At 41.5% G+C, this 26,836-nt stretch overlaps 1 protein-coding gene across 2 annotated transcripts; it reads left to right on the plus strand.

Annotated features, from left to right (window-relative positions):
* The first annotated feature begins 5,406 nt into the window (after positions 1–5,406).
* LOC139163060 (zinc finger protein 84-like) lies at positions 5,407–26,635 on the plus strand. Of its 2 annotated transcripts, none has more exons than XM_070743996.1 (2): positions 5,407–5,505; positions 22,866–26,635. In XM_070743996.1, exon 2 carries the CDS (start codon positions 23,739–23,741, stop codon positions 24,888–24,890), a length of 1,152 nt encoding a protein of 383 aa, XP_070600097.1. In that variant the 5' UTR covers positions 5,407–5,505; positions 22,866–23,738; the 3' UTR covers positions 24,891–26,635. The 2 variants fall into 2 exon arrangements, with proteins under 2 accessions (XP_070600097.1, XP_070600099.1); XM_070743998.1 differs by lacking the exon at positions 5,407–5,505 and adding an exon at positions 14,782–15,111 and having other exon boundaries at positions 23,779–26,635.
* Positions 26,636–26,836: the final 201 nt, after the last annotated feature.

Here is a 26,836-nt window from a genome sequence, read left to right on the forward strand (position 1 = left end):
GGGGATTGTACAGTAAATAATATTTCATTTCTAAAACACATTGAGTAAGAATCGCCAACAGTTTTTGAGAAAGAAAAATAAAGGAAAATGTCTATTTCTTAAACATTGGGACAAGGTGATGCAAAGCTCTCTTCCCATCACATGGGAAACCTTTCCTGTTCTTTCACTTCTCTCCCAGGGCTCTTTAATTTTTTTTAAAAAAATATCCTTCAAATATACAAATGGATTATCCTGATTTTGCTGCAATTAGAAGACTCCAGAGAATTCCAAAATTGTTTCTCCAACACCATTCAAATAAGATGGGTTACAATTTATTTTAGTATGTCACAATTTATGTGACAACCAACAACCAGGAGCAGGCCAGGTGTGTGGAGAAACCAAGAGGCTCTTGGCCAAGTGGTTTAGAAATGAAACGTGCAAAATTTCTAAAATTTAAAATAGCATGTCTTGTGGGGTGGTGTTGGGAGAAATGACATAAACTAACTGAGAGTTTGTAAGCATGCTAATAATTAATTTTTGCTTTTCCATCTGCTAAATCCCATTTAATGCTTTCATTACCACTATTAGGTGTAATAATGAGATCTGACGTGGGGTGACGGCATGGGTGACAGCAGAGAAGGCTCTGCATGCCACCTCAGGCACACATGCCATAGGTTCGCTATCCCAGTCCTATCATGTCCTAAGGGCCATGTGTTAATCCCATCACCCAGGAGCTTTAAGTGGGATGGGGGAGGCCGGGAGCTGCTTTGTCTTTAAAACATGTTTCTCCTTTTCACATCCAGGAAAATATAATATTCTGCCTTTTTAATATTTCCTAGACCATTTCATTCTTCTAAGAGAGGTGGGTGTTAACTTCCTTCCTTCCTTCCTTCCTTCCTTCCTTCCTTCCTTCCTTCCTTCCTTCCTTGTTTATTTGTTTATTTATTTGTTTATTTATTTATTTATTAGATTTGTATGCCGCCCCTCTCCGCAGACTCGGGGCAGCTCACAACAATAATAACAATATACAATGTAACAAATCTAATATTAAAAGAAAGTATCTAAAAACCCGTCATTTAAAAAAGCATACAACACAAACATACCATACATGAACTCTTTATGCCTGGGGGAAGATGTCTCAATTCCCCCATGCCTGGCGATATAGGTGGGTCTTAAGCAATTTACGAAAGGCAAGGAGGGTGGGGGCACTTCTGATCTCTAGGGGGGAATTGATTCCAGAGGACCGGGGCTGCCACAGAGAAGGCTCTTCCCCTGGGGCCCGCCAGACGACATTGTTTAGTTGACGGGATCTGGAGAAGGCCAACTCTGTGGGACCTTATCAGCCGCTGGGATTCGTGCAGCAGAAGACGGTCCCGGAGATATTCTGGTCCGATGCCATGTAGGGCTTTATAGGTCATTACCAACACTTTGAATTGTGACCGGAAACTGAACGGCAGCCAATGCAACCCATGGAGTGTTGGAGAGATGTGGGCAAACCTAGGTAACTCCACAATAGTTCTCGCAACCGCATTCTGCACAATCTGAAGTTTCCGAACACTTCAAAGGTAGCCCCATGTAGAGAGCGTTGCAGTAGTCGAACCTCGAGGTGATGAGGGCGTGAGCGACTGTGAGCAATGACTCCCTGTTCAAATAGGGCCGCAACTGGTGCACCAGGCAAACCTGTGCAAACGCCCTCCTTGCCACAGCCGAAAGATGATGTTCCAATGTCAGCTGTGGGTCGAGGAGGACGTCCAAGTAGCGGACCCTCTCCGAGAGGTGCAGTAATCCCCCCCCCCCCGAGTAATGGACAGACAGATGGAATTGTCCTTGGGAGGCAAAACCCACAGCCACTCTGTCTTTTTTCTTCATGTTTGTGTGCACAGCCACTAAATAACTTCCAGCTTCATCCTATCAGAATAATGAAATATGGAAGAATAATCTCCTTACTTCCAAACCGTATCTAGATAGGAGAGATTTGCATTCTGGCAGAGCCTCAATCTCACCAGAAGGAAGAATTAGATAATAGGATAATCAGAACTGCAGAAAAAACAATGGCTGCCAACCTGCCTTCCATTGAGGACCTGTATACTGCACGAGTCAAAAAGAGGGCGGGGAAAATATTTACTGACCCCTCACATCCTGGACACAAATTGTTTCAACTCCTACCCTCAAAACATTGCTACAGAGCACTGCACAGCAAGACAACTAGACACAAGAACAGTTTTCCCCCGAATGCCATCACTATACTAAACAAATAATTCCCTCAACACTGTCAGACTTTCTACTAAATCTGCACTTCTATTCTACTAGTTTTTCTCATTCCTTTCACCCATTTCCTCCCATGTTGACTGTATGACTGTCACTTGTTGCTTATATCCTAAGATTTTTATTAATATTGCTTCTTCATTGCTTATTTGACTCCTATGACAATCATTAAGTGTTGTACCACATGATTCTTGACAAATGTATATTTTATTTTATGTACGCTGAGAGCATCTGCACCAAGACAAATTCCTTGTGTGTCCAATCACACTTGGCCAATAAAAATTCTATTCTATTCTATTCTATTCTATTACTCTGAGCAGCGTTCCTCAGAGAAATCCATTCCAACATTTCCCTTCCATGGTGCTCATAGGAACAGGGAGATTTTCTCTATGCACAGGTAGCAAGCAGTAACCAGACCCTTGTGGTAGAGTCCCATATAAGGACTCCTTGGGCCAGGTGGGATCACAGGGAATGAGACTGGAGAAACAGACCATGAACCCAAGTGGACATTTTTTTCATACACTGGTAACGTCTTGGAAAACATATCCAGGCAACAACTCCCACCATGAAGCAAATAAAGTTATAACCAGTAGACAAAATGTATTTATCGAAAACAGATTGTGTCAAACAAATCTTATTTCATTCCTTGACAAAATAACTACATTAGTGGATCAGCTAAATACTGTGGACATAGTATACAGTGTTCCCTCAATTTTCGCGGGTTCGAACTTTGCAAATAGCCTATACCACGGTTTTTCAAAAAATATTAATTAAAAAATACTTCGTGGTTTTTTCCCCCTATACCATGGTTTTTCCCGGCTGATGATGTCACACGTCATTGCCAAACTAATATTTTTTTGCAAATAAATAAAAATAATTTTTGCAAATAAATTAAAAAAATAATTATTGTTAATAAATAATTATGTTTATAAATATCAGGATCACTAAGTGTCTTATTCAATGGTGAGCACCAGTAATAATGGTGAGTAAATGGTTGTTAAGGGAATGGGAAATGGTAATTTACGGGTTTAAAGTGTTAAAGGATGGTTTGTGATACTGTCCATAGCCAAAAATGGTGTATTTACTTCCGCATCTCTACTTCGCGGAAATTCAACTTTCGCGGGCGGTCTCGGAACGCATCCACCGCGAAAATCAAGGGAACACTGTACTTACATTTTAGTAAAGCATTTGATAAAGTAGATAACAATCTACTTCTGGAAAAGCTAGAAAAATGTCGGCTAGGCAGCACCAGTACAAGATGGGTTTCTAACTGGCTGTATTGTACTCAAAATGTAGTCCACAATGGAACTACACTCTCATGGAGAGAAGTAAACAATATGATATTACATAGATAAAAGTAAAGTCTTAACACTTAGAGAAGGAAAGCCATAGGTATATTCTAGGTAAAATCTGGCTGAATACCAGTAACTGTGAGAGGGATCTTGGAGTCCTAGTGGACAGTTACTTAAATGTGATCCCACAGTGAGCAGCCCAAATAACCAATACAATCCTAAGCTGCGTTAATATAAAGATAGAATTAAGATCATGTGAAGTTAATTTTTCCAAATGTAAAATAATGCACTTGGGGAAAAGGAATCCTCAATCTGAGTATTGTGTTGGCAATTCTGTGTTAGCAAAAACTTCAGAAGAGAAGGATTTAGGGGTAGTGATTTCTGACAGTCTCAAAATGGGTGAGCAGTGCAGTCAGGCAGTAGGGAAAGCAAGTAGAATGCTTGGCTACATAGCTAGAGGTATAGCAAGCAGCAAGAGGGAGATTATGATCCCGCTATATAGAGCGCTGGTGAGACCACATTTGGAGTACTGTGTTCAGTTCTGGAGACCTCACCTACAAAAAGATATTGACAAAATTGAACGGGTCCAAAGACGGGCTACAAGAATGGTGGCAGATCTTAAGCATAAAACGTATCAGGAAAGACTTAATGAACTCAATCTGTATAGTCTGGATGACAGAAGGAAAAGGGGGGACATGATCGAAATATTTTAATATTTAAAGGGTTAAATAAGATCCAGGAGGGAAGTGTTTTTAATAGGAAAGTGAACACAAGAACAAGGGGACACAATCTGAAGTTAGTTGGGGGAAAGATCAAAAGCAACATGAGAAAATATTATTTTACTGAAAGAGTAGTAGATCCTTGGAACAAACTTCCAGCAGACGTAGTTGGTCAGTCCACAGTAACTGAATTTAAACATGCCTGGGATAAACATATATCCACCCTAAGATAAAATACACAAAATAGTGTAAGGGCAGACTAGATGGTCTTTTTCTGCCGTCAGTCTTCTATGTTTCTATAACTACAAAGCCTTAGTAAGACCACACTTGGAATACTACATCCAGTTATAGTTACCACAATATAAAAAGATATTGAGACACTAGAAAGAGTGCAGAGAAGAGCAACAATGATTAGGGGGCTGGAGGCTAAAACATACAAGGAAGGGGAATTGGGTATGTCTTTCTAGTGAAAAGACAGACAAGGGGAGGCATGATAGCAGTATTGCAATATTTTGAGTGGCTGCCATAAAGCAGAGAGGGTCAAGTTATTTTCCAAAGCACCAGAAGGCAACAAGGAACAACTGATGGAAACTAATGAAGGAGAGACACAAACTAGGGTCTCCTACTTGAGCAAGGGGCTGGACTCGAAGACCTCCATGGTCCCTTCCAGATCTATTCTGAATGATCGATTTTATTGATTGATTGATCTTGAAAGCTGCATCCTTGAATTTGCTAGTGGAGCAGCAAGAGCAGGTCAATGGATAGAGTTTGTGGAGAAGAAGAAGATCCAGTTTGGTGTAGTTGTGAAGGAAAGGGGGAAAACCACTTGTAAAAACCCTTGCCAAGGAAACTGCAGGGCCAGGCATCAAGACTGACCCAAAGCACCAAAAACGAAGCTAAGTAGTGTCGCGTTTCACTTTTTCACTTGGCTCAACTTTAAAGGTCGGTTGCGAGTAGTAAAAATGACCTGCTGCCATGCAATCATTGAAAACGGCTTCGTGGAGCCTGGAAAAGCGTGTTTTTCCAACTCCTGTCGCTAGATGGCGATCAGGCAACATCTATGCCTGGAAAAGCATCAATACATTGATGCTTGAGTTTCATTTTTTTTTTTAAACCATTGAGTAGTTCATTGCTAGAAAAGATGGGAGGAGAAGCGCAGAGAAACTTCCTCTTCCGGATGACTCGTGGGAGGAAGGTGGAGTGCAGAGCGACTTTTCTGTTCTTCCTGGGATCGAAGCAGCAGTTGGAAGGTGAGTTGAGGGCAGGTGGGAGGACAGTCCAGGAGCAAGTCGTTTATTTTCCCTCCACGGCCTGATAGCAGAGAAGCAACTGGGCTGAAGCGTATCAGCTGCTGCTGCTGCAGGTTCCTTCCCTCTCCAGATTTAAGCCCACTGGTCTTGCACGCTGTGAAACTGATGGCTGCAATTATCTGCTGGTGGGAAGATTTAAAAAGTCTCTTTTAAGTTAAAGTTGATTCTTTGGAAATGGCTTCCCTGGAGAGGTTGTGGATGCTCCATCACCGGAGGGACTTAAGAGGAGATTGGACAGCTACTTGTTCGGAGTGGAATAGGATCTCCTGCCTGAACAGGGGATGGACTAGAAGACCTCCAGAGTCCCTCCGAACTCAATTATTATGTTGTAGATCTGATGTTTTCTAGGCAACCAGATTGGACTGATGTGCCTCTGGTATTTTCTGGATTGTTGTTTTACTTCCATTTTTAGCTAACAAGTACAGACTTTTCCTCCTTTTTTTGCAAAAGTTTTTTTTTACACACTCCACAGAAACATCAATATATGTACCATTATATAAAGTATTCGACTACTGTAATGCTCTCTACATGGGGCTACCTTTGAAAAGTGTTCGGAAACTTCAGATCGTGCAGAATGCAGCTGCGAGAGCAATCATGGGCTTCCCCAGGTATGCCCATGTTACACCAACACTCCGCAGTCTGCATTGGTTGCCGATCAGTTTCCGGTCACAATTCAAAGTGTTGGTTATGACCTATAAAGCCCTTCATGGCACTGGACCAGAATATCTCCGAGACCGCCTTCTGCCGCACAAATCCCAGCGACCGATTAGGTCCCACAGAGTTGGCCTTCTCTGGGTCCCATCAACTAAACAATGTCGTTTGGCGGGACTCAGGGGAAGAGCCTTCTCTGTGGTGGCCCCGACCCTCTGGAACCAGCTCCCCCCGGAGATTAGAACTGCCCCCACCCTCCTTGCCTTTCGTAAACTTCTTAAGACCCATCTCTGCCGTCAGGCATGGGGGAATTGAGACATCTCCCCCGGGCCTATACAGTTTATACATGGTATGTTTGTGTGTATGTTTGCTTTTAATAATGGGTTTTTTAGTGTTTTTTAAATTATTAGATTTGTTTTTACATTGTCTTTGTTATTGTTGTGAGCCGCCCCGAGTCTACGGAGAGGGGCGGCATACAAATCTAATAAATAATAATAATAATAATTAACATAGATTATATATTATTAACTAATAAACAATAAAGAAACCTAATAATCTTACACTTATCATTAAGTTGCCTATCTATTCTCCCATATCACATCAAAAAGCACGATGTTACCTATTGGTACTCCCATCCGTGTATTAACCAGGTTCAACTCTGCTTAACCTAGCACTTTTTGAAAGATAGCTATTGAACGTTTTGACTGCTCAGTTGCCTTTATTTATTTATAAAGTGTGTTGGCCACCAACTTTACCATGACATAACTGTGGGCTGGCTTAGAGACATAAAAAATACATAAACATGAAAACCCATGCAAGTTGGCACTGTCCTGGTCAGTGTTCCCTCTAATTTTTTTTTTGGGGGGGGGGGCGGAAAAGTATAGTGTCTGAGCGGCAGTCCCTTTGGGACTGGGCGGCACAGAAATAATTAATAAATAAACGAACAAACAAACAAACAAACCAATAAAAAACCCACCCTGTTTTGCCTCAGAGAATTTCAAAATAAAATACTGTACTGTGTGTCTATAACAGTGAGCTCATAATAGGGCAACTCTATCAATATCAAAATGCCACTTAAATAGTTGAGCTAGTTTCAAACTAGATTTTGATTTTCTTTCTCTCTTCCTTACTCCCATTCTTTTTCTTTCTCTTTTCCTTCCTCTCTTTTTTCTATCTGTTTCTCTCTCTTCCTCTCTTCCTCTCTCTCTCCTTCCCTCTCACTCTTTCCCTCTCGGCTTCTGGGCAGGTTTGGAAAACTCTGAGTTGATGATGATTTTTAAGTGAGCGATTGCTTACTGCTCAGCTTAGAGGGAACTATGGTCCTGGTACTTCAAATTTTGCAGAGGTTAAAGTGCAGTTAAAGTGCTCATTTCATCAGTTAAAGTGCTCACCTCTGTAAAGTTAGTGTCATGCAGATTGACAGGTGTGGCTGAGTAAAATTAAAAACAGTCCAAGTGTGTGTGTTGATCAGTCAAAACATTTATTCAGGTGAATAAACACAGGTCACTCTTAAGAAGGAAGGAGCCCTGAGCATAGTGCAAGGCAGATATTTATACATTTCTTTGCTTTCACTTCATTACCTGCCTTCATTAAGAGGCAGCTGGCGCACAACAGGTAAGTATAGATATATGGAAATTATAAAAAATAGTCAAACATGACTTCTGTAGTTTTGATCACAGATCTAACCCACTGGCTAATGGTTTCCTGCAAAAGTTCCATGGCCTCACAAGTCTGTTCGGGCCTGAATTTCAGCCTTGCTCTAGGGAATCAAAAGCCTGATATTATGGTCTTTTGAGACTGAAGGATGCCAATGCAATATCTTAACAGATGAGTAATCACCAAATTCACAGATTCCTGATTAACATTAGCACCAAAGGTTTGACTATAACCATTTTGAGTTGTTTTTCAGGCTTGAAAGACATGGATTATCTCCATATTATAGGTGTGTGGTTTTTCTAATTTCTGAGTATATACCTGCAAAGGTATAACCTAGACATTCATGTGAAAAAGTAAATACACTCTGCTTCTATGATTTTACATATCAGGGCATGGTAAAAATCATTTTTTCCTTAAAAGTTCTTAAAAGTAGGTAAATACAATCACAGATGAACAACAACACATGATATACCACATCATCATTTATAAAAATAAAGCCAAAATGGAGAAGTTGTATGTGAAAAAAGTATGATTCAATAACTTGTAGAACCACCTTGAGCAGCAGCAACTAGAAGTAATTCTTTTCTGTGTGACTTTATCAGTCTCTTGCAGTGCTATTTATTTATTTATTAGATTTGTATGCCGCCCCTCTCCAAAGACTCAGGGTGGCTCACAACAACAACAATACAATACATAGAATACAAATCCAATAGAGTTAAAAGATGAGATTTAAAACTCATAAATATTGAAAGCAATCATTATTGCACAATCACACCATTCTCATATATTACAGTCAGGAAAAAAGGTGGTGGTAGAGGAAGAGATAGTTTTCCCCCCCTGCCTGGTGACATAGATAGGTCTTCAGCATCTTGCGGAAGGCGGGAAGGGTAGGGGCCATTCGAATCTCCAAGGGGAGTTGATTCCAGAGGGCCGGGGCCGCCACAGGGGAGGCTCTTCCCCTGGGTCCCGCCAACCAGAGTTGTTTAGTTGACAGGACACGGAGAAGGCCAACTCTGTCGGACCTGATTTGGCCCACTCTTCTTTACTTCAGTTCATTGAGGTTTGTGAATGTTTTTTTTATGCACAACTTTCTTGAGATCCTGACAATCAGGTTGAAGTCTGAGCTTTGACTGCCATTGGAACACCTTGATTCTTTTCTTTCCCAGCCGTTCTGTTGTTGATTTGTTGATATGTTTTGTGACCCCTTGTCGTGTTGCAGAATCCCATGTCAGCCAGGCGTTAGCTATTGGATAAGTGGCCTCACATTTGACTCCAGAATACTTTGTGGTTGTCTCAAAGACTTTAAGATGTCCAGGTCCTGCAGCTGCAAAATAAACCCAAATCACCACCCTTTCCCCACCGTGCTTAACTATTTGTAGGAGATGCTTGTGCAGATTTGCTGGGCTTGGTTTTTGTCAAAGAGATCACTGTGCATTACGGCCAAACATCTCCACTTTGGTCTGATCTTGGCAAAGGACAGTGTTCCAGAAGTCCTGTGATTTGTTCAGATGCAACTTTGAAAACCTCAGCTATACTGCTATGACCGTTTTAGAGAGAAGAGGCTTTCTCCTGGCAACCCTTCCAAATGAACCATATTTGTTCAGTCTTTTTCTAAATTCCACTGTCATGAATCTTAACAATTAACATGCTAACTGAAGTCTCTAGAACCAGAGATATAACTCCTTGTTTTTTTACAATTTCTGTGGCCATTTTTGGGGTTGCTTTTCTTGGATGTCTATTCCTAGGAAGATTTGGCAACCTACTTGAATGTTTTACACTTATGAATAATCTTCCTTGCTGTAGAATGTTTGATATTAAATTGCTTGGAAATGGCATTTTAAACCTACTCAAATTGATGGGCAGCAACAATTCCTTTTCTTTCTTTTTTTAAAACAATTTTTATTAGTTTTTCCAAATTTTAAAAACGACATTTCAATTGTTTAGTACGGATCTATGTCCGATATATTACGTTTGTTACATTTCTTATATCATTTCTCTATATTTACATATGTTACATTGTATGTTTATATATTTTATTTAGCAAGAATTTATTTATTTAATTTATTTATTTAATTTTATTTATTTAATTTTATTTAATTTTATTTATTTTATTTTATTTATTTTATTTTATTTATTTTATTTATTTTATTTATTTTATTTATTTTATTTATTTTATTTATTTTATTTATTTTATTTATTTTATTTATTTTATTTATTTTATTTATTTTATTTATTTTATTTATTTTATTTATTTTATTTATTTTATTTATTTTATTTATTTTATTTATTTTATTTATTTTATTTATTTTATTTATTTTATTTATTTTATTTATTTTATTATTTATTTATTTATTTATTTGATTGATTGATTGATTGATTGATTGATTATTTGATTTGATTTGATTTGATTTGTATGCCGCCCGTCTCCGTAGGCTTGGGGTGGCTAACAACAGTGATAAAAAACAGCATATAACAATCCAATACTAAAACAACTAAAAAACCCTTATTATAAAACCAAACATACATACAAACATACCATGCATAAATTGTAAAGGCCTAGGGGGAAAGAATATCTCAGTTCCCCCATGCCTGATGGCAAAGGTGGGTTTTAAGAAGTTTACGAAAGGCGAGGAGGGTGGGGGCTATTCTAATCTGTGGGGGGAGTTGGTTCCAGAGGGCCGGGGCCCCGGGTGATGGACGGACAGATAAAATTGTCCTTGGGAGGCAAAACCCACAGCCACTCCGTCTTATCAGGGTTGAGTTTGAGTCTGTTGACACCCATCCAGACCACAACAGCCTCCAGGCACCGGCACATCACTTCCACTGCTTCGCTGACTGGACAAGGGGTGGAGATGTAGAGCTGGGTATCATCTGCATACTGATGATACCTCACCCCATGCCTTTGGATGATCTTACCCAGCGGTTTCATGTAGATATTAAATAGAGGGGAGAGGAGAATATCCTACGGTAGGTGCCCCTCCAGGCGTTGGGATCAGAGGGCGGGAGGAGGTGCATTCAGCGCGCTCCTGTTGAGAGCACCTCTGCTTGGGCAGGAGAGGAGATGGTGTAAGGGAGAACTTTGGCGAGAAACTAACGAGCTGATTCTTGCAGTGAGTTGTTTTGTTTGGTTGCCATTGGAGCAGGGGAGACAAGGAAGCGGCGTAGGAAAACCATGGGATGTTTTTTTGTTGTGGTTGTTGTTGCTTTTTTCACCGGCTTGTCCTTAACATTTATTTATTTATTTACTTATTAATCAAATGTGTATGCCGCCTCTCTCCGCAGACTCGGGGCGGCTAACAACAGTAATAAAACAATACAGTAATACCTCGTCTTACGAACTTAATTGGTTCCGGAAGTAGGTTCGTAAGGCAAAAGGTTCGTAAGATGAAACGTTTTTTCCCATAGGAAACAATGTAAAAGCGATTAATGTGTGCAAAAAGAAAAAAAAATCGCAAAATGTCGCTCCGCTGGGCGTCGCCGCCCGGCTGTCACCTTTTAAAACAGCCGGGGGGCTTCTCAGCGTTCACCCGAACCCGAACTTCCGGGTTTGGCATTCGGGAGAATGCTGAAAAGCCCCCCGGCTGTTTCAGAAGGTGACAGCCAGGCGGCGGCGCTTCTCGGTGGCCTCCCGAACCCGAAAAGTTTGGGTTCAGGTTCGGGAGAACACCAAGAAGCCCTCCGGCTGTTTTAAAAGGTGACAGCCGGGCGGCGGCGCCCAGCGGAGCGCCATTTTGCGATCTGCGGTTCGTGAGGCGAAAAAAGTTCGTAAGAAGAGGCAAAAAATTTCCGAACCCCGGGTTCGTATCACGAGGGGTCTTGCTTGAACAGAGGCTGGATTAGAAGACCTGCAAAGTCCTTTCTAATTTTGTTATTCCCTTCTGATTTGTTGCGATATTTTTTATGTCCTGATAAGTAAAAGCATAGAAATTTACTTTCTTTTTCACTTGACTGAATTTGAAAACAACCCTTTGTGATTGACTCACTCAACAAGTGAAATTCATCATTGAATGGAGATTTGAACTTGTATCTGGGTATGACGAGACGTGATCCCCGCTGGACGGGGGTCTCGACAACCCTGTGGTGGTTCACTTCACGAGACCCGATCCTGAAACCATTACTAGTGCTTACCAATGAAACACGGAGTCAATGGTCTGGGTAAAGTGACAAAGCTTTATTGTTACAGGCACGCTTCTTTTATGCTCCTCATATGCAAATGAGGGGTTTCAACTTGGTAACATTCTATTGGCTATATGCAAGTTTAATGTTTCTTAATATACGTTTCTTATAGGCTACAAATATAAGGTTTTCAAATACAGTGATCCCCCGATCATTGCGAGGGTTCCGTTCCAGGACCCCAAGCAATGATCGGGTTTTCGCGAAGTAGCGCTGCGGAAGTAAAAACACCATCTGCGCATGCGCAGATGGTGTTTTTACTCCCGCAGCGCTAGCGAGGAGCCGAAGATTGGGGTTCCTGTTTTAAAACGTCGCTGCCGGCATGGGCGGCTTGCCAGCACCCCCCCCAGACCCCCAACCCGGGTTTGGGGGGCTGCTAGGAAGCCGCCCATGCCGGCGGCGATGTTTTAAAACAGCCGCGCGGCTTTCCAATGAGTCCCGAAGACAAACGTCAAACTTCCGCGTTTGTCTTCGGGACTCATTGGAAAGCCGCGCGGCTGTTTTAAAACGTCGCCGCCGGCATGGGTGGCTTGCCAGCACCCCCCCGGGCCCCCAACCCGGGTTTGGGGGGCTGCTAGGAAGCCGCCCATGCCGGCGGCGACGTTTTAAAACAGCCGCGCGGCTTTCCAATGAGTCCCGAAGACAAACGTCAAACTTCCGCGTTTGTCTTCGGGACTCATTGGAAAGCCGCGCGGCTGTTTTAAAACGTCGCCGCCGGCATGGGCGGCTTGCCAGCACCCCCCCGAACCCGGGTGAGCAGCGAGCGAAGGGCGGGTGGCCGGGCGAAGGGCGGGCGAGCGGCGAAGGGCGAGCGGGTGCTGGGGAGGGCTTCTCGCCCTCCCGCCAGCAAGAGGGGGAGCGAACGGCGTGGGCAGGCTGCGGACAAGCCGTTCGCTCGGGCCGCTTCCCAGCTGAGTACTCAGCTGGGAAGCGGCCTGAGCGAAGCGGCAGCAGCGAGGAGTTTGCGTGGGCGGTGGGGAAACTCCTCGCTGATGCCCGCCAAGAGGGGGAAGACCTAGGGAAGCCGCCCAGCAGCTGATCTGCCCGGCGCCATCTACGCATGCGTGCCCATAGAAAAAAAGGGCACGCATGCGCAGATGGTGTTTTGACTTCCGGGTTCAAAAATCGCAAATTAGCCTGTTCGTAATGGTCGGGAACGCAATAATCGGGGGATCACTGTATATAAGTTTCTATAGTCTATTTCTATATGCAAAAATAAGGCTTCTGAATACACAAGTTTTTATAGGCTATTTCTTTTAAGCTTCTAATTGGTTACAGAAACTCTCATCTAAAGCTTTTAATAGGTTACTAACTTTTTGCTTAATGCTCCTATCGGAGGCCGAGTTGTTAGCCAATCACACTGTTCGTGTCTTATCTCTGGCCATGAGCGTTGCTGAAGAATTTTCTTTGTCTGTCCAAAGTTCATGGCTATCTTATGAGTCACTGTTTCCAGGCAAATTTTCACTACGCTTGTCCAGATAACTGTTTCTACATTATCCTAAGCATAGCTAACTTTCTTTGTGTGGCTTTATTTGGCTTACATAATCCCTACATGGGTAGTCTTCCACGTGTCAAATGAATCATGATTAATGTGAGAGCTTATTGGAGCTTTGTGGCATGTTTGCTTTTTCTTTGTAATTTAAACAATCTTCTCTCCCCCCTCCCCAATATCTTCTGCAACCATTAAAGATATCCTTTTTATTTGAATCTTATAGACAAAAAGGAAGGCAATAAGAGCACTCTGGAGAACTGAGGATAACAAGCAACATTGAATAGCAAAGCAAGTCAGTTCGGAAGTCAAGATATTGTTCATTTCCTTCAGAGAGCCACACAATTCTTCACCTTCCTCAGCATGTAAGAGAAACATGAGAAAAAATCAAGAAAAGATTTCTAGCTGGGAAAAGTAGTGCGTGAAATTCAAGCATACATTACATGAAAAGTCAAGGCAAATTATTTTTCCATTCAGTAAAACAGGGAAATACAGTAGTACCTCTAGATACAAGCTGCTCCGCATGTGAGTATTCCAAGATACGAGCCACGAGGGGAGAGAAATTTCTGTTCCAGACCCGAGCTCAAATTCGGGATAGGAGCCGAGCGTCCACTAGGTGGCGCAAGAATCCTTGCTTTTGGTTATCTTGGAGGGGAAAAACAAAGTCTAAAGCCATTTGTTCCAGATACGAGTTGTTCGACATACAAGCTCCCTTCTGGAACGAATTAAACTCGTATGTAGAGGTACTACTATATCTGGAAGTCAGTAGGGTGTAAAATTTCAACTGGAATGTCATGTAGAACAGACTGTTGCAGGCCTTGCTCTGGGAGGAAGAAAATACCACCAAGTCAAAGTACCACTAAAGAAGGAATCATCCACATTTTTCACCTCAAAAATATCAGTTGTGGAAGAACTCCATAAAAGTACCTGTTGTGAGAAAGATACTACTTGCAAATCACAGCTGATTATGCCTGAGAGGATCCCAACTGGAGGAAAGGTATATAATGCTCTAAATGTGGCAAAACCTCTGATCAGAACAACTCTGTTGTGGTTCCTGGAAGGGCCCACACAGGAGAGAAGTTCTACAAATGCTCCCAATGTGATAAATGTTTTAGCAAACATGGCAATTTGGATTCACACCAACCAGAAACAATTAGAATGTCCTGATTGTGGGAAACTTTTCTGTGATAATTCCAGCCTGGTGATACACCAGAGGATTCACACAGGAGAGAAACCATTTGAATGTCCTGTTTGTGGGAAAAGTTTCAGTCAGCATTCCAACATGGTGACACACCAGAGCACTCACACAGGAGAAAAACCCTTTGAATGCTCTATTTGTGGGAAAAGTTTTAGTAAGAATTCCAGCCTTATTGGCCACCAGAGGACTCACACAGGAGAAAAACCCTTTGAATGCACTGATTGTGGAAAAGGTTTCAGTCAGCATTGCAACCTGATGACACACCAGAGGACTCACACAGGAGAGAAACCCTTTGAGTGTCCTGATTGTGGTAAAAGTTTTAGTCACAATTCTAGCCTGGTGAAACACCAGCGGATTCACACAGGAGAGAAGCCCTTTAAATGTCTTGACTGTGAGAAAAGTTTCAGTCAGAATACCAGCCTTATTGACCACCAGAGGATTCACATAGGAGAGAAACCATTGGAATGTCCTCATTGTTGTAAACATTTCAGCAAGAATTCCAACTTGGTGATACACCAGAGGACTCAAACAGGGGAGAAAGCCTTTAACTGTCCTGATTGTGGTAAAAGTTTCAGTCAGAATTCTAACCTTGTGAGACACCAGATGACTTACCCTAGGAAGAAAATGTTTGAATGTCCTGAGTGTGGGAAACGTTTTAGTGATAATTCCAACTTGGTGACACATCAGAGGACTCACACAGGAGAGAAACCCTTTGAATGTCCTGATTGTGGGAAAAGTTTCAGTACCAATTACAGCCTGGTTAGACACCGGAGAATTCACACAGGAGAGAAACCATTTGAATGTCCCGAGTGTGGGAAAAGTTTCAGTTACAATTCCACCCTTGTGACACACCAGAGGACACACACAGGAGAAACCCTTTAAATGTCTTGACTGAGAAAAGTTTCAGTCACAATTCCTGCCTCATTGGCCACCAGAGGATTTACACAGGAGAGAAACCATTTCAATATCCTGATTGTGGTAAAGTTTCAGCAAAAATTCCAACCGGATGCACATAGGAGAGAAACTCTTTGAATGTCCTAATCGTGGAAATGTTTCTCTCAGAGTTCCTCACTCATGGTGCACCATATAATTCACACAGGAGAGAAACCCTATCCTGACTGTGGGAAAGGTTTCAATAACAATTCCAGCCTTATTGTCCACAAGAGGACTCACATAGGAGAGAAACCATATGAGTACAGGCTGTGGGAAAGGTTTCAGTTTTTTTATTAGTTTTCAAATCTTTTCTTTAAAATAACTGTTATAATAATTCTTTGAGCAATTCTACATTGTTACATAGTTCCATTTTTTAAAAGCATAAACACATAAACACTTAAAATTGTTTCTTTTGTCATTATAATCACATTTGTATTTACATATTTACATATTATGGTCCTTTTTTAGCTATTACTTTTCTTTTTTCTATTTTTAGTCCATTGATACTATTGTTCCCATGTCTCGTACTAGTCTGAATTTTTTTGGCCCCATAAATCTATTTTAAATCTGTCCATTTCAGCACATTCATAAATTTTATTAATTATTATACTTTCTGCAGGGATTTCTGAGTTTTTGCAAAAATGTGCCAATACTATCCTGGCTGCGTTGGTAATAAATATTCAATACTTTTAAAATATTCTTTCTTGAATATTCCCAGGCGGAGGAGCTCCGGTGAATTCTTTTCTGAATTCTGTTTTGTAGGAATAATTAGAAGGCAATACCCCCAAAACATTATTATTATTTTTTTTTCAAAATTTCTTTATTGAGTTTTCACAAATAATTCAACTCACAATTTATTCCATTTTACAGATCATAAACCATCTTTGTTAATGTTTTTTTAATAGATTTTAAAAAATATTTAATATTACACATCACGACAATGGCCAGGATCGCATATGCACAATACTGGAAGGATACCCAAGCGTCTCCAGAGAATGTAGTAATGAAAGAGATATATGACTGTGCTGAGGTGGACAGATTAACTATTGAATTGAAAGGACAAAAGGACTCTGAATATTATGACACATAGAGAAAATGATATGATTGGATTAAAAAAAGAAAGTTGATGAGACAATGTGGGACGAGGACACAAGATTCGATAATATGAAAAAGCAATGTATAAGTTATATAAATTCAATAACAATGTATATATTTGAGTGTAGATCTGTTCAGAAATGTTGTGATGTTTAAAATGCAAAAACCAATAGAAACATAGAAGTCTGACGGCAGAAAAAGACCTCATGGTCCATCTAGTCTGCCCTTATACTATTTTCTGTATTTTATCTTAGGATGGATATATGTTTATCCCAGGCATGTTTAAATTCAGTTACTGTGGATTTATCTACCACGTCTGCAGGAAGTTAGTTCCAAGCATCTACTACTCTTTCAGTAAAATAATATTTTCTCATGTTGCTTTTGATCTTTCCCCCAACTAACTTCAGATTGTGTCCCCTTGTCCTTGTGTTCACTTTCCTATTAAAAACACTTCCCTCCTGGACCTTATTTAACCCTTTAATATATTTAAATGTTTCGATCATGTCCCCCCTTTTCCTTCTGTCCTCCAGACTATACAGATTGAGTTCATTAAGTCTTTCCTGATACGTTTTATGCTTAAGACCTTCCACCATTCTTGTAGCCCGTCTTTGGACCCGTTCAATTTTGTCAATATCTTTTTGTAGGTGAGGTCTCCAGAACTGAACACAGTATTCCAAATGTGGTCTCACCAGCATTCTATATAGCGGGATCATAATCTCCCTCTTCCTGCTTGTTATACCTCTAGCTATGCAGCCAAGCATCCTACTTGCTTTCCCTACCACCTGACTGCACTGTTCACCCATTTTGAGACTGTCAGAAATCACTACCCCTAAATCCTTTTCTTCTGAAGTATTTGCTAACACAGAACTGCCGATACGATACTCAGATTGAGGATTCCTTTTCCCCAAGTGCATTATTTTACATTTGGAAACATTAAACTGCAGTTTCCATTGCTTTGACCATTTATCTAGTAAAGCTAAATCATTTACCATATTACAGACGCCTGCAGGAATATCAACCCTATTGCACACTTTAGAGTCATCGGCAAATAGGCAAACCTTCCCTACCAAACCTTCCGCTATGTCACTCACAAACATATTAAAAAGAATAGGACCCAGAACAGACCCTAATAAAAAAGCTTTTTTAAAAAAACAACCTTTGCCTGTAGGGACAGGGCTTTGGAGGGAGGTTCCTGTTTCTCCCAAGCTCCCCTGGTGCCAACAAATGCTTTTTGCAAAGGTCTCCCAAAGCCTACAGGAATGCAATCTCCATGTACTGAGTTGAGGAGAAAAGGGATTGTGGTTTTGTGCACAAGACCTCCAGGTTTATTTGCAACTACTGGTGTGATTTTTATTTTATTTTAGAGGCCTCTTTGTTAGGCTTTGACAGCTGGTGGGTGAGAGCAACACCAAAATACGGATACTTTCTCACCCCACCCCCTCCGTGGCTAAATGCGAGGGGAAATATATTTAATTTCTCAAACAGCATTGCGTAAGAATCCTGAATAGCTTTGAGAAAGACAAAGGAAAGTGCCAGCATTTCTGTAAACAAAAGATGTTTCCTTTTCTTTCACTTGTCATCAATTTTTTTCAAGAGTTTTACATCGTCAGCGAAAAGAACACAGTTGCTTGTGATGTGATTTTAAATTTAAACATAGACAATATTTCTATTTTAAATAGTAAAAATATATTTAATTGATTTTCCTTCTTTCCTTGGTGTCACACATTTTAGTCCAACATTTTTATCATGTCTCATCTTATTAAACTTAAGTGTTGGAAATGCAATGATCCTAAAGCCACTGAATCTCTTAGAGGGCTATATAACAATATTAAGCAAAATGAAATAACTCCAACCTAAGAGTCAGAGGGGATGGTGTAGTCCTTTAATATTATTATTATTATTATTATTATTATTATTATTATTATTATTGTTATTCGCAGTTAGCAGCTCTAATTTTCAACTCTCTTCCTAATTAATTGCTATAACATAACTTCCAAAAATAGTAGTAGTAGTAGTAATAATAATAATCATTATTATTATTATTATTATTATTATTCTACTACTACTACTACTATTTTTGGAAGTTATATTATAGCAATTAATTAGGAAGAGAGTTGAAAATTAGAGGTGCTAGACCCAGGCGACAAAAATAGAAGGAAGAATGCAGCATTAGATCAAAAGATACACCCAGAAGAATATATTAAATATATAAATATAGATAAAGGGAAAGATATAAGTTTAAGAAATAGCTGCGATGTTGAAATGAAGTTAAGGCTTCTGAATTGCTAGTCTGCTAATCATAAAATGGATTATGATTAGATGTACTCAGGGAAGGATAAGAGAGAGAAAGAGGAAGTAGAGAGAGAGAGAGGAGGAAAGTAGGAAAGAGGGAAGTAGAGAGGGAGAAAGAAGGTAGAGGGAAGAGAGGGAGGTAGAGAGAGGGGAGTAGTATGAAATATAGAAGGAAAGCAGACTGGAGATAAAAGTATAAAACCAAGGATATATGTTTATGATATTTTGGATAGAAATGTATAACTATGGATGTCTCGATAATAAGGTATATGAATGGATGTTTCTGTAAGTTGGGTGAAAAAATGAATTTTTTTTTTTAAAAAAACCGAGGGATCACACATGTTTTTGACCTCAAGAATATAAGTGCTGGAAAAGCTCCGCGGATAAACTTATTGTGCAGAAATGCTTAAATCAGTGTTTTTCAACCAGTGTGCCATGGCACACTAGTGTGCCGCGAGACATGGTCTGGTGTGCCACGAAGAAGGAAGCTCAGGTTCCGGTCTCGCAACTTTTTGCTGAGAGAGTGAGAGTGAGAAAGAGAGAGAGAAAGAGAGAGAAAGAAAGCAAGAGAGAGAGAGAGAAAGAGAGTGAGAGAGAGAGAGAGAAAGCAAGAGAGAAAGAAAAGAGAAAGAGAAAGAAAGCAAGAGAGAGAGAGAAAGAGAGATAAATGAGCAAAAAGGGGAGGAAAAAAGAGAAATGAGAAAATGATTGAGACAGAGAATGAGAGGAAAGAGAAACAAAAGAGAGAGAAGTGACTCTTGATTTAAAGCATATGATAAAAAGCACCCAAAGAATAAGAGAGAAAAAAACCCAGCCCTCACCTGTTTTTGGAAATGGTTCAAGAGTGTATACACACACACACACACACACACACACACACACAAGGGTGGGGAGGAGACAGGGATGGAAAAAGAGAGGAGAGTGTGTTAGGGTGTCATTTTGGTTGGTGGTGTGCCCCAGGATTTTGTAAATGTAAAAAATGTGCCGCGGCTCAAAAAAGGTTGAAAATCACTGGCTTAAATTACAAATCACAGCTGATTATCCACAAGAAGATCCACACAAGAGAAAAGTCTGAAAAGTACTCCCAATGTGGTAAATACTTTAGTGAGCAGGGCAACTTGGTGGTACACATGATGTAAGAGTGTCCAGATTGTGTGAACCTTTCATTGGAAGATCTTGCCTCATGAGACAACAGAGGACTCACATACGGGGAGAGGGGTGGGGATATTTGAAGGAGAAAAACCTTTTTAATGTCCTGATTGTGGAAAAAGTTTCTTTAGAAATTTATTTATTTGTTTGTTTATTTATTTGTTTGTTTCTTTGTTTATTTATTTGATTTGTATGCCCACCTCATTACCCACCAGAGGATTCACACAGAAGGGATATCAGTTAAAGCTGCGGAGAGGAGCGGCATACAAATTTGATTAATAAATAAATAAAATCTCTAAATTTAGCTCAGAAGAATTCACATTAACCATTTTCTGACGTTTTGTCAGGCTTGGAAGACATAGATTTGCTCCATGTATGTGTATGTGTGTATATGTGTAGGTGGGGTGTATCTGTTTTTCTCTCAATGCATATACCGTGTTTTCCCAAAAACAAGACTTGTCCTGAAAATAAACGAGAAGAGTTTCTGCACCGTGCAAGGCATTTTTCTGTAAAGAGAACAGCTGAGAGACACACAGAGCTACCAATCTCCAGTACCGGTAAGATGCCCATCTCACGCCCCCTCGCTGTCCCCCCCTGCACCAGACCTGCCACCCCCAAATTGCATCCCACTGTGAGATGGGCGCCTTACCGGTACTGGAGTTTGGCAGCTCTGCCTCTCGACTGGTCGCTTTACAGGGGGAAAAAATTGCATGGTAGATAAAATCTCGCCGCAAAAAGTTGTTAATTGCTTGCCCTCTTGGAAAGAGATTCTGTGCTTTGCAAGCATTTTTCCCTAAAGAGACCAGCCAAGAGACACACAGAGCTGCTGAACTCCAGCACTGGTAAGACACACACCTTGCACCACAATGATGCTATGGACTCTGCAAGGTTTGTTGTGCCATTCCATGCACAAATGGCGGGAGGTTCCCAGCTGTGCCAGTATGATGAATTCAAAGCAGTTCTGCAGTTCGTGCATGCCATGGCACAAGAAGCCTTGCAAAGTCCTGCTCCATAAGGCAGCGGCTGCGGGCCAGCTACTCGGCTGGTGCTAACAGCAGGGAGGGTGAGGCAGTAGCCATGGGGCATCTTCCATGCCCCCAGCCTACAGCCTGTTGTGATAATTTTAGATAATTTTTCTAGTGGCAAGTGCATAGTTCTTTGTTGTGGTTAGCTCTGGCCCTGCTCCTGCCCCAAGGACTGTGGATGTGGGGGAGACATCCACATGCTGCAGGCCTGTTTTGCCCCCGGTGGAATCTGATGATGAAGGCTCCTCTGACCAAGAAGACATGAGTGACAGGGAGGAGGAGATTGTGGCAGACAGCTCAGAAGGAGATCAGTTATCTAGCTCCTCCTTGGATTCGGAACAAGAGTTAATGATACAGCCACGCATGCGGAGAGCAATGCATAGGCAGCAACAACTGAGAGATTATTATCAAAGAAAATGAGGCCACCTGTGGTTGGGTGGGGCTGTGGCAATTAGTGAGGCTGCTATAAAAAGCAGCCTGTGGGTTTGGCCATTGTGGAGGATTATCTGATCGTTGTGTTTCGTGACTGCTTTACTGACTTTGACCTTTTGTGTGCTGATTTCCCCCCGCTTTGAAACTAAACCAGGGCAAAGTGTGTTTCACTTTGTGAAAAAAGAAGGACTGTGAATTGCCTCACAGCTGCAAGCTAAGTATCACAGAACTGATAAGGGACTTGTACAAATTACCAGTTTGTTTGGAGACGAGTGCTCTTTGCTATCCCAAAAGAGGGCTTAGGTTAAGTGAATTTTCATTATAAAGAACATTGTTTTGAATTTTCAAACGTGTGTGTGTCTGAAATTGTATCTGTGCATTTTTGGGAGGATTGTACCAGAGAGCTCGACACAGCCCTTCCAAAATAATAAGGCATCCCTCAATAATAAGACACTGGCTTTTAAGGGGGAAGCATCAGCGACCGGTTAGGTCCCACAGAGTTGGCCTTCTCCGGGTCCCATCGACAAAACAATGTCGTCTGGTGGGACCCGGGGGAAGAGCCTTCTCTGTGGCGGCCCCGACCCTCTGGAACCAGCTCCTCCCAGAGATTAGAACTGCCCCCACCCTCCTTGCCTTTCGTAAACTTCTTAAAACCCACCTCTGCCGCCAGGCATGGGGGAACTGAGACATTTCCGCTGGGCCTATCCAGTTTATGCATGGTATGTTTGTGTGTATGTTTCTTTTTAAATAAGGGGTTTTTAAATGACTTTTAATTATTAGATTTGTTATATATTGTACTATTATTGTTGTGAGCCGCCCTGAGACTACGGAGAGGGGCGGCATACAAATCTAAATAATAATAATAATAATAATAATAATAATAATAATAATAATAATAATAATATATAAGCCCCTGTTTTATTTTCAGGGAAAGAGGATATCTACAATTATATAATCTATTCCCAGCACTTCAAGATATATTTGATGATAGTCCTTTGCATTGCTAAGAATTCTTGATTGACACAGTTAAACAACTGAATTTGAATGGATATTTGAACATGAATCTCGTAGTCTTTTATGTATCAAATGAATCATAAAAAATGGAAATGATTAGTATTGGGGCATGTTTCCTTTTTTTTTCTTTTTTTACATCATCTCTACCTATTTTATAAAAAATTAAATTTCTACTTTTCTTTTAATCTTACAGGTGAAGAAGATGGGAATAAGAGCACTCAAGACAATTGAAAATAAGAACCAACATTGAAAAGGGAAGAAAATCAAGCGAAAAAACAAAAATTATTTTCCATTTTTTCAGAAAATGGTACAATTCTCACCCTCCTTCAGCAGCTGTTAGACAAGAGAGAGAAAATCAAGAAAGATTTCAAGCTCAAATAAGCTGATTATGCAGAACTCAAGGATAAGTTTCATGAAAATTTAAAGGAGATTATTTTTCAATCTGCAAAAAAGGGAAATAACTGAAAGTCAGTGGAGAGGAAAAGGTCAATAGTACAGCCACGTAGAGCAGGCAGGAATGCAGGCCTCTCCCTGTGAGGAAGAAAATGGCTTGAATGAAAGCATTGCTAAAAAAGGCATTGTCCATATATTTGGTGACCTTAGTTGTGGAAAAGCGCCATAGACTTGCCTACTGTGGGAAAAGAGGAGATTGCAAATCACAACTGTTTATGGAAAGAAGAGCTAGACAGGAGAAAAGCCACACACACTATCTCAATGTAGCAAAAACTGGTCAGAACAGCTCCCTTGTGATACATGGAGGGCAACCACACGAGAGGGAAGCCACAAAAGTGCCCCCAATGCGGTATGTGCTTTAGTGAGCATGGCAATATGGTACACCAGAAAAACACATGATGGAGAAAACATAAGACTCTGCAGATTGTGTGAACGTTTCATTAAAAATTCTCAGGCCAAGGACAGTAAAGGAGGCACACACGGGAATAAAACCATTTGAACATCCTTTCCGTGAGAAAGGCTTCAAAGAGACAATTCCAGTCTGGTGAAGCACGCAAGACTCGCAAAGAAGAAAAAAACATCTAAATGTGCTGATTGTCTAAAAAATTCAGTCATGGAACACCAGAATATTCAGATGGGGGAGAAACCCTTTGAGTGTCCTGACTGTGGGAAAAGTTTTAGTCATAATTCCAGCCTGGTGAAACACCAGAGGATTCACACAGGAGGGAAACCCTTTGAATGCCCAGACTGTGGGAAAAGTTATAGTCAGAGTTCCAGCCTGGTGAAACACCAGAGGGCTCACACAGGAGAGAAACCCTTTGAATGCCCAGACTGTGGGAAAAGTTATAGTCAGAGTTCCAGCCTGGTGCAACACCAGAGGACTCATACAGGAGAGAAACCCTTTGAGTGTCCTGACTGTGGGAAAAGTTTTAGTCAGAGTTCCCACCTGGCGCAACACCAGAGGACTCATACAGGAGAGAAACCCTTTGAGTGTCCTGACTGTGGGAAAAGTTTTAGTCAGAGTTTCAGCCTGGTACAACACCAGAGGATTCATATAGGAGGAAAATCCTTTGAATGTCCGGACTGTGGGAAACATTTTAGTCAGAATTCCAACCTGGTGAGACACCAGGGGACTCACACAGGAGAGAAACCCTTTGAATGTCCTGAGTGTGGGAAAAGCTTTAGTCAGAATTGCAGCCTGGTGAGACACCAGAGGACTCACACAGGAGAGAAACTCTTTAAATGTCCTGAGTGTGGGAAAGGTTTTAGCGATAATTCCAGCCTGGTGAGACATCAGGGAACTCACACAGGAGAGAAACCCTTTGAATGTCCTGACTGTGGGAAAAGTTTTAGTCAAAATTCCAGCCTGGTGATACACCAGGCAACTCACACAGGAGAGAAACCCTTTGAATGTCCTCAGTGTGGGAAAGGTTTAAGTCATAATTCCAACCTGGTGAGACACCAGGGGACTCACACAGGAGAGAAACCCTTTGAATGTCCTGACTGTCGTAAAGGTTTTAGGGATAATTCCAGCCTGGTGAGACACCAAAGGACTCACACAGGAGAGAAACCCTTTAAATGTCCTGATTGTGGGAAACGTTTTAGTGATAATTGCAGCCAGGTGAAACACCAGAGGTCTCATACAGGAGAGAAACCCTTTGAATGTCCCGATTGTGGGAAACGTTTTAGTCAAAATTCCAGCCTGGTGAGACACCAGGGGACTCGCACAGGAGTGAGAAATATTTTAGGCAAAGTTTCAATCTGATAAAACAGCAGAGGACTCACACTGGATAGAAACCCTTTGAGTGCTCGGACTGTGGGAAAAGATTTGGTCAAAATTCCAACCTGGTAGAACACCAGAGGACTCAGACTAGAGAGAAACCCTTTGAACGTCCTGACTGTGGGAAAGATCTTAGTCATAATTCCCGTGTAGTACAACGTCAGAGGACTCACACAAGAAAGTATCCCTTAGAATGTCCTAACTGTGGGAAAGATCTTAGTCATAATTCCCGTGTAGTACAACATCAGAGGACTCACACAAGAAAGTACCCCTTGGAATGTCCTAACTGTGGGAAAGGTTTTAGTCATAATTCCAGACTTTTGGGGACACCAGAGGACTCACACTGCAGAGAAACCCTTTGAGTGTCCTGACTGTGAGAAAAACTTTATTCAGAGGTCCCACCTGGTGAAACACCAGAGGACTCATATAGGAGAGAAACCCTTTGAATGTCCTGACTGGGAAAGGTTTTAGAGATGATTGCAACCTGGTGAGACACCAGAGGTTTCACACAGGAGAGAATCTCTTTGACTGTGCTGATTGTTGGAAAGGTTTTAGTCATAATTGCAGCCTGGTGAAGCACCAGAGAACTCATACAGGAATGAAACTATTTGAACGTCCTGATTCTGGAAGGTTTTTGTTGTGAGTGATCCTTATCCACCTCAGATCATGCCTGATTCTGAAGCGGATGAGCCAGGCCCCTCAGGGTATCCTGGGTCAGGGGGCCTGTCAGAGAAAGCTTAGAGTGAGAGGCAGACAGTGACTGTAGAGAGCCTGAGGGGGCTGATGTGACAAGGGGAGATTGGTGTGCCAGACAGTGGGGAAGACTTATTAAATAAATAAGTCCCTGCAGCAAGTTAGGTCCCACAGAGATGGCCTTCTCCAGGTCCCATCAACCAGACAATGTCGGTTGGCGGGGCCTAGGGGAAGAGCCTTCTCTATGGGTGTGTGGGCTCTCTGGAGTCAGCTCCCCCCAGAGATTCGTACTGCCCCCACACTCCTCGCCTTCCACAAGAGTTTCAAGACACCTATGTCGCCAGGCTTGGGGCAATTAGACCTTGCCCCCCTGACCAATAAATGTGACGTATGGTGTTGTGGTTAGCTCTGGCCCAGCTCCTGCCCCAAGGACTGTGGATGTGGGGGAGACATCCACATGCTGCAAGCCTGCTTTGCTCCTGGTGGAATCTGCTGATGAAGGCTCCTCTGACCCAGAAGACATGAGTGACAGGGAGGAGGAGAGTGTGGCAGACAGCTCAGAAGGAGATCAATTATCTAGCTCCTCCTTGGATTCAGAACAAGAGTTAATGATACAGCCACGCATGCTGAGAGCGATGCATAGGCAACAACAACAGAGATTATTATCAAAGAAAATGAGGCCACCTGTGGTTGGATGGGGCTGTGGTAATTAGTGAGGCTGCTATAAATAGCAGCCTGTGGGTTTGGCCATTGTGGAGGATTATCTGATCCTTGTGTTTCATGTCTGCCTTGCTGATTTCGACCTTTGTGTGCTGATTTTTCCCTGCTTTGAAACTAAACCAGAGCAAAGTGTTTTTCACTTTGTGAAAGAAGAAGGACTGTGAATTGCCTCACAGCTGCAAGCTAAGTATCTCAGAACTGATAAGGGACTTGTACAAATTACCAGTTTGTTTGGAGACCAGTGCTCTTTGCTATACAAAAAGAGGGCTTAGTTTATTTGAATTTTCGGTATAAAGAACATTGCTTTGAATTTTCAACCGTGTGCGTGTCTGAAATTTGTATCTGTGAATTTTCAGGAGGATTCTACCAGAGAGCTCGACAGAACATATGGTATGATTGGATTGTATGATTGTGTATTACATAGGGTTTTTAGTCGTATTTTTAAATGTTAGATTTGTGCTATATGCTTATGTCTGTATCTATTCTGTGAGCTGCCCCGGGTCTTCGGAGAGGGGCGC

Source organism: Erythrolamprus reginae, chromosome 2 (genome assembly GCF_031021105.1).
Source record: "Erythrolamprus reginae isolate rEryReg1 chromosome 2, rEryReg1.hap1, whole genome shotgun sequence".
In the NCBI taxonomy this organism is placed as follows: Eukaryota; Metazoa; Chordata; class Lepidosauria; order Squamata; family Dipsadidae; genus Erythrolamprus; species Erythrolamprus reginae.

Excerpts from the sequence above, each read along its gene's own strand:
- LOC139163060 (XM_070743998.1), top strand. The coding sequence starts at position 14,817 with ATGGTGACACACCAGAGCACTCACACAGGAGAAAAACCCTTTGAATGC. Across the intron at positions 15,112-23,778 it reads CACAGGAGAGAAGCCCTTTA|AGTGTCCTGACTGTGGGAAA; the intron begins AATGTCTTGACT and ends AGAAACCCTTTG.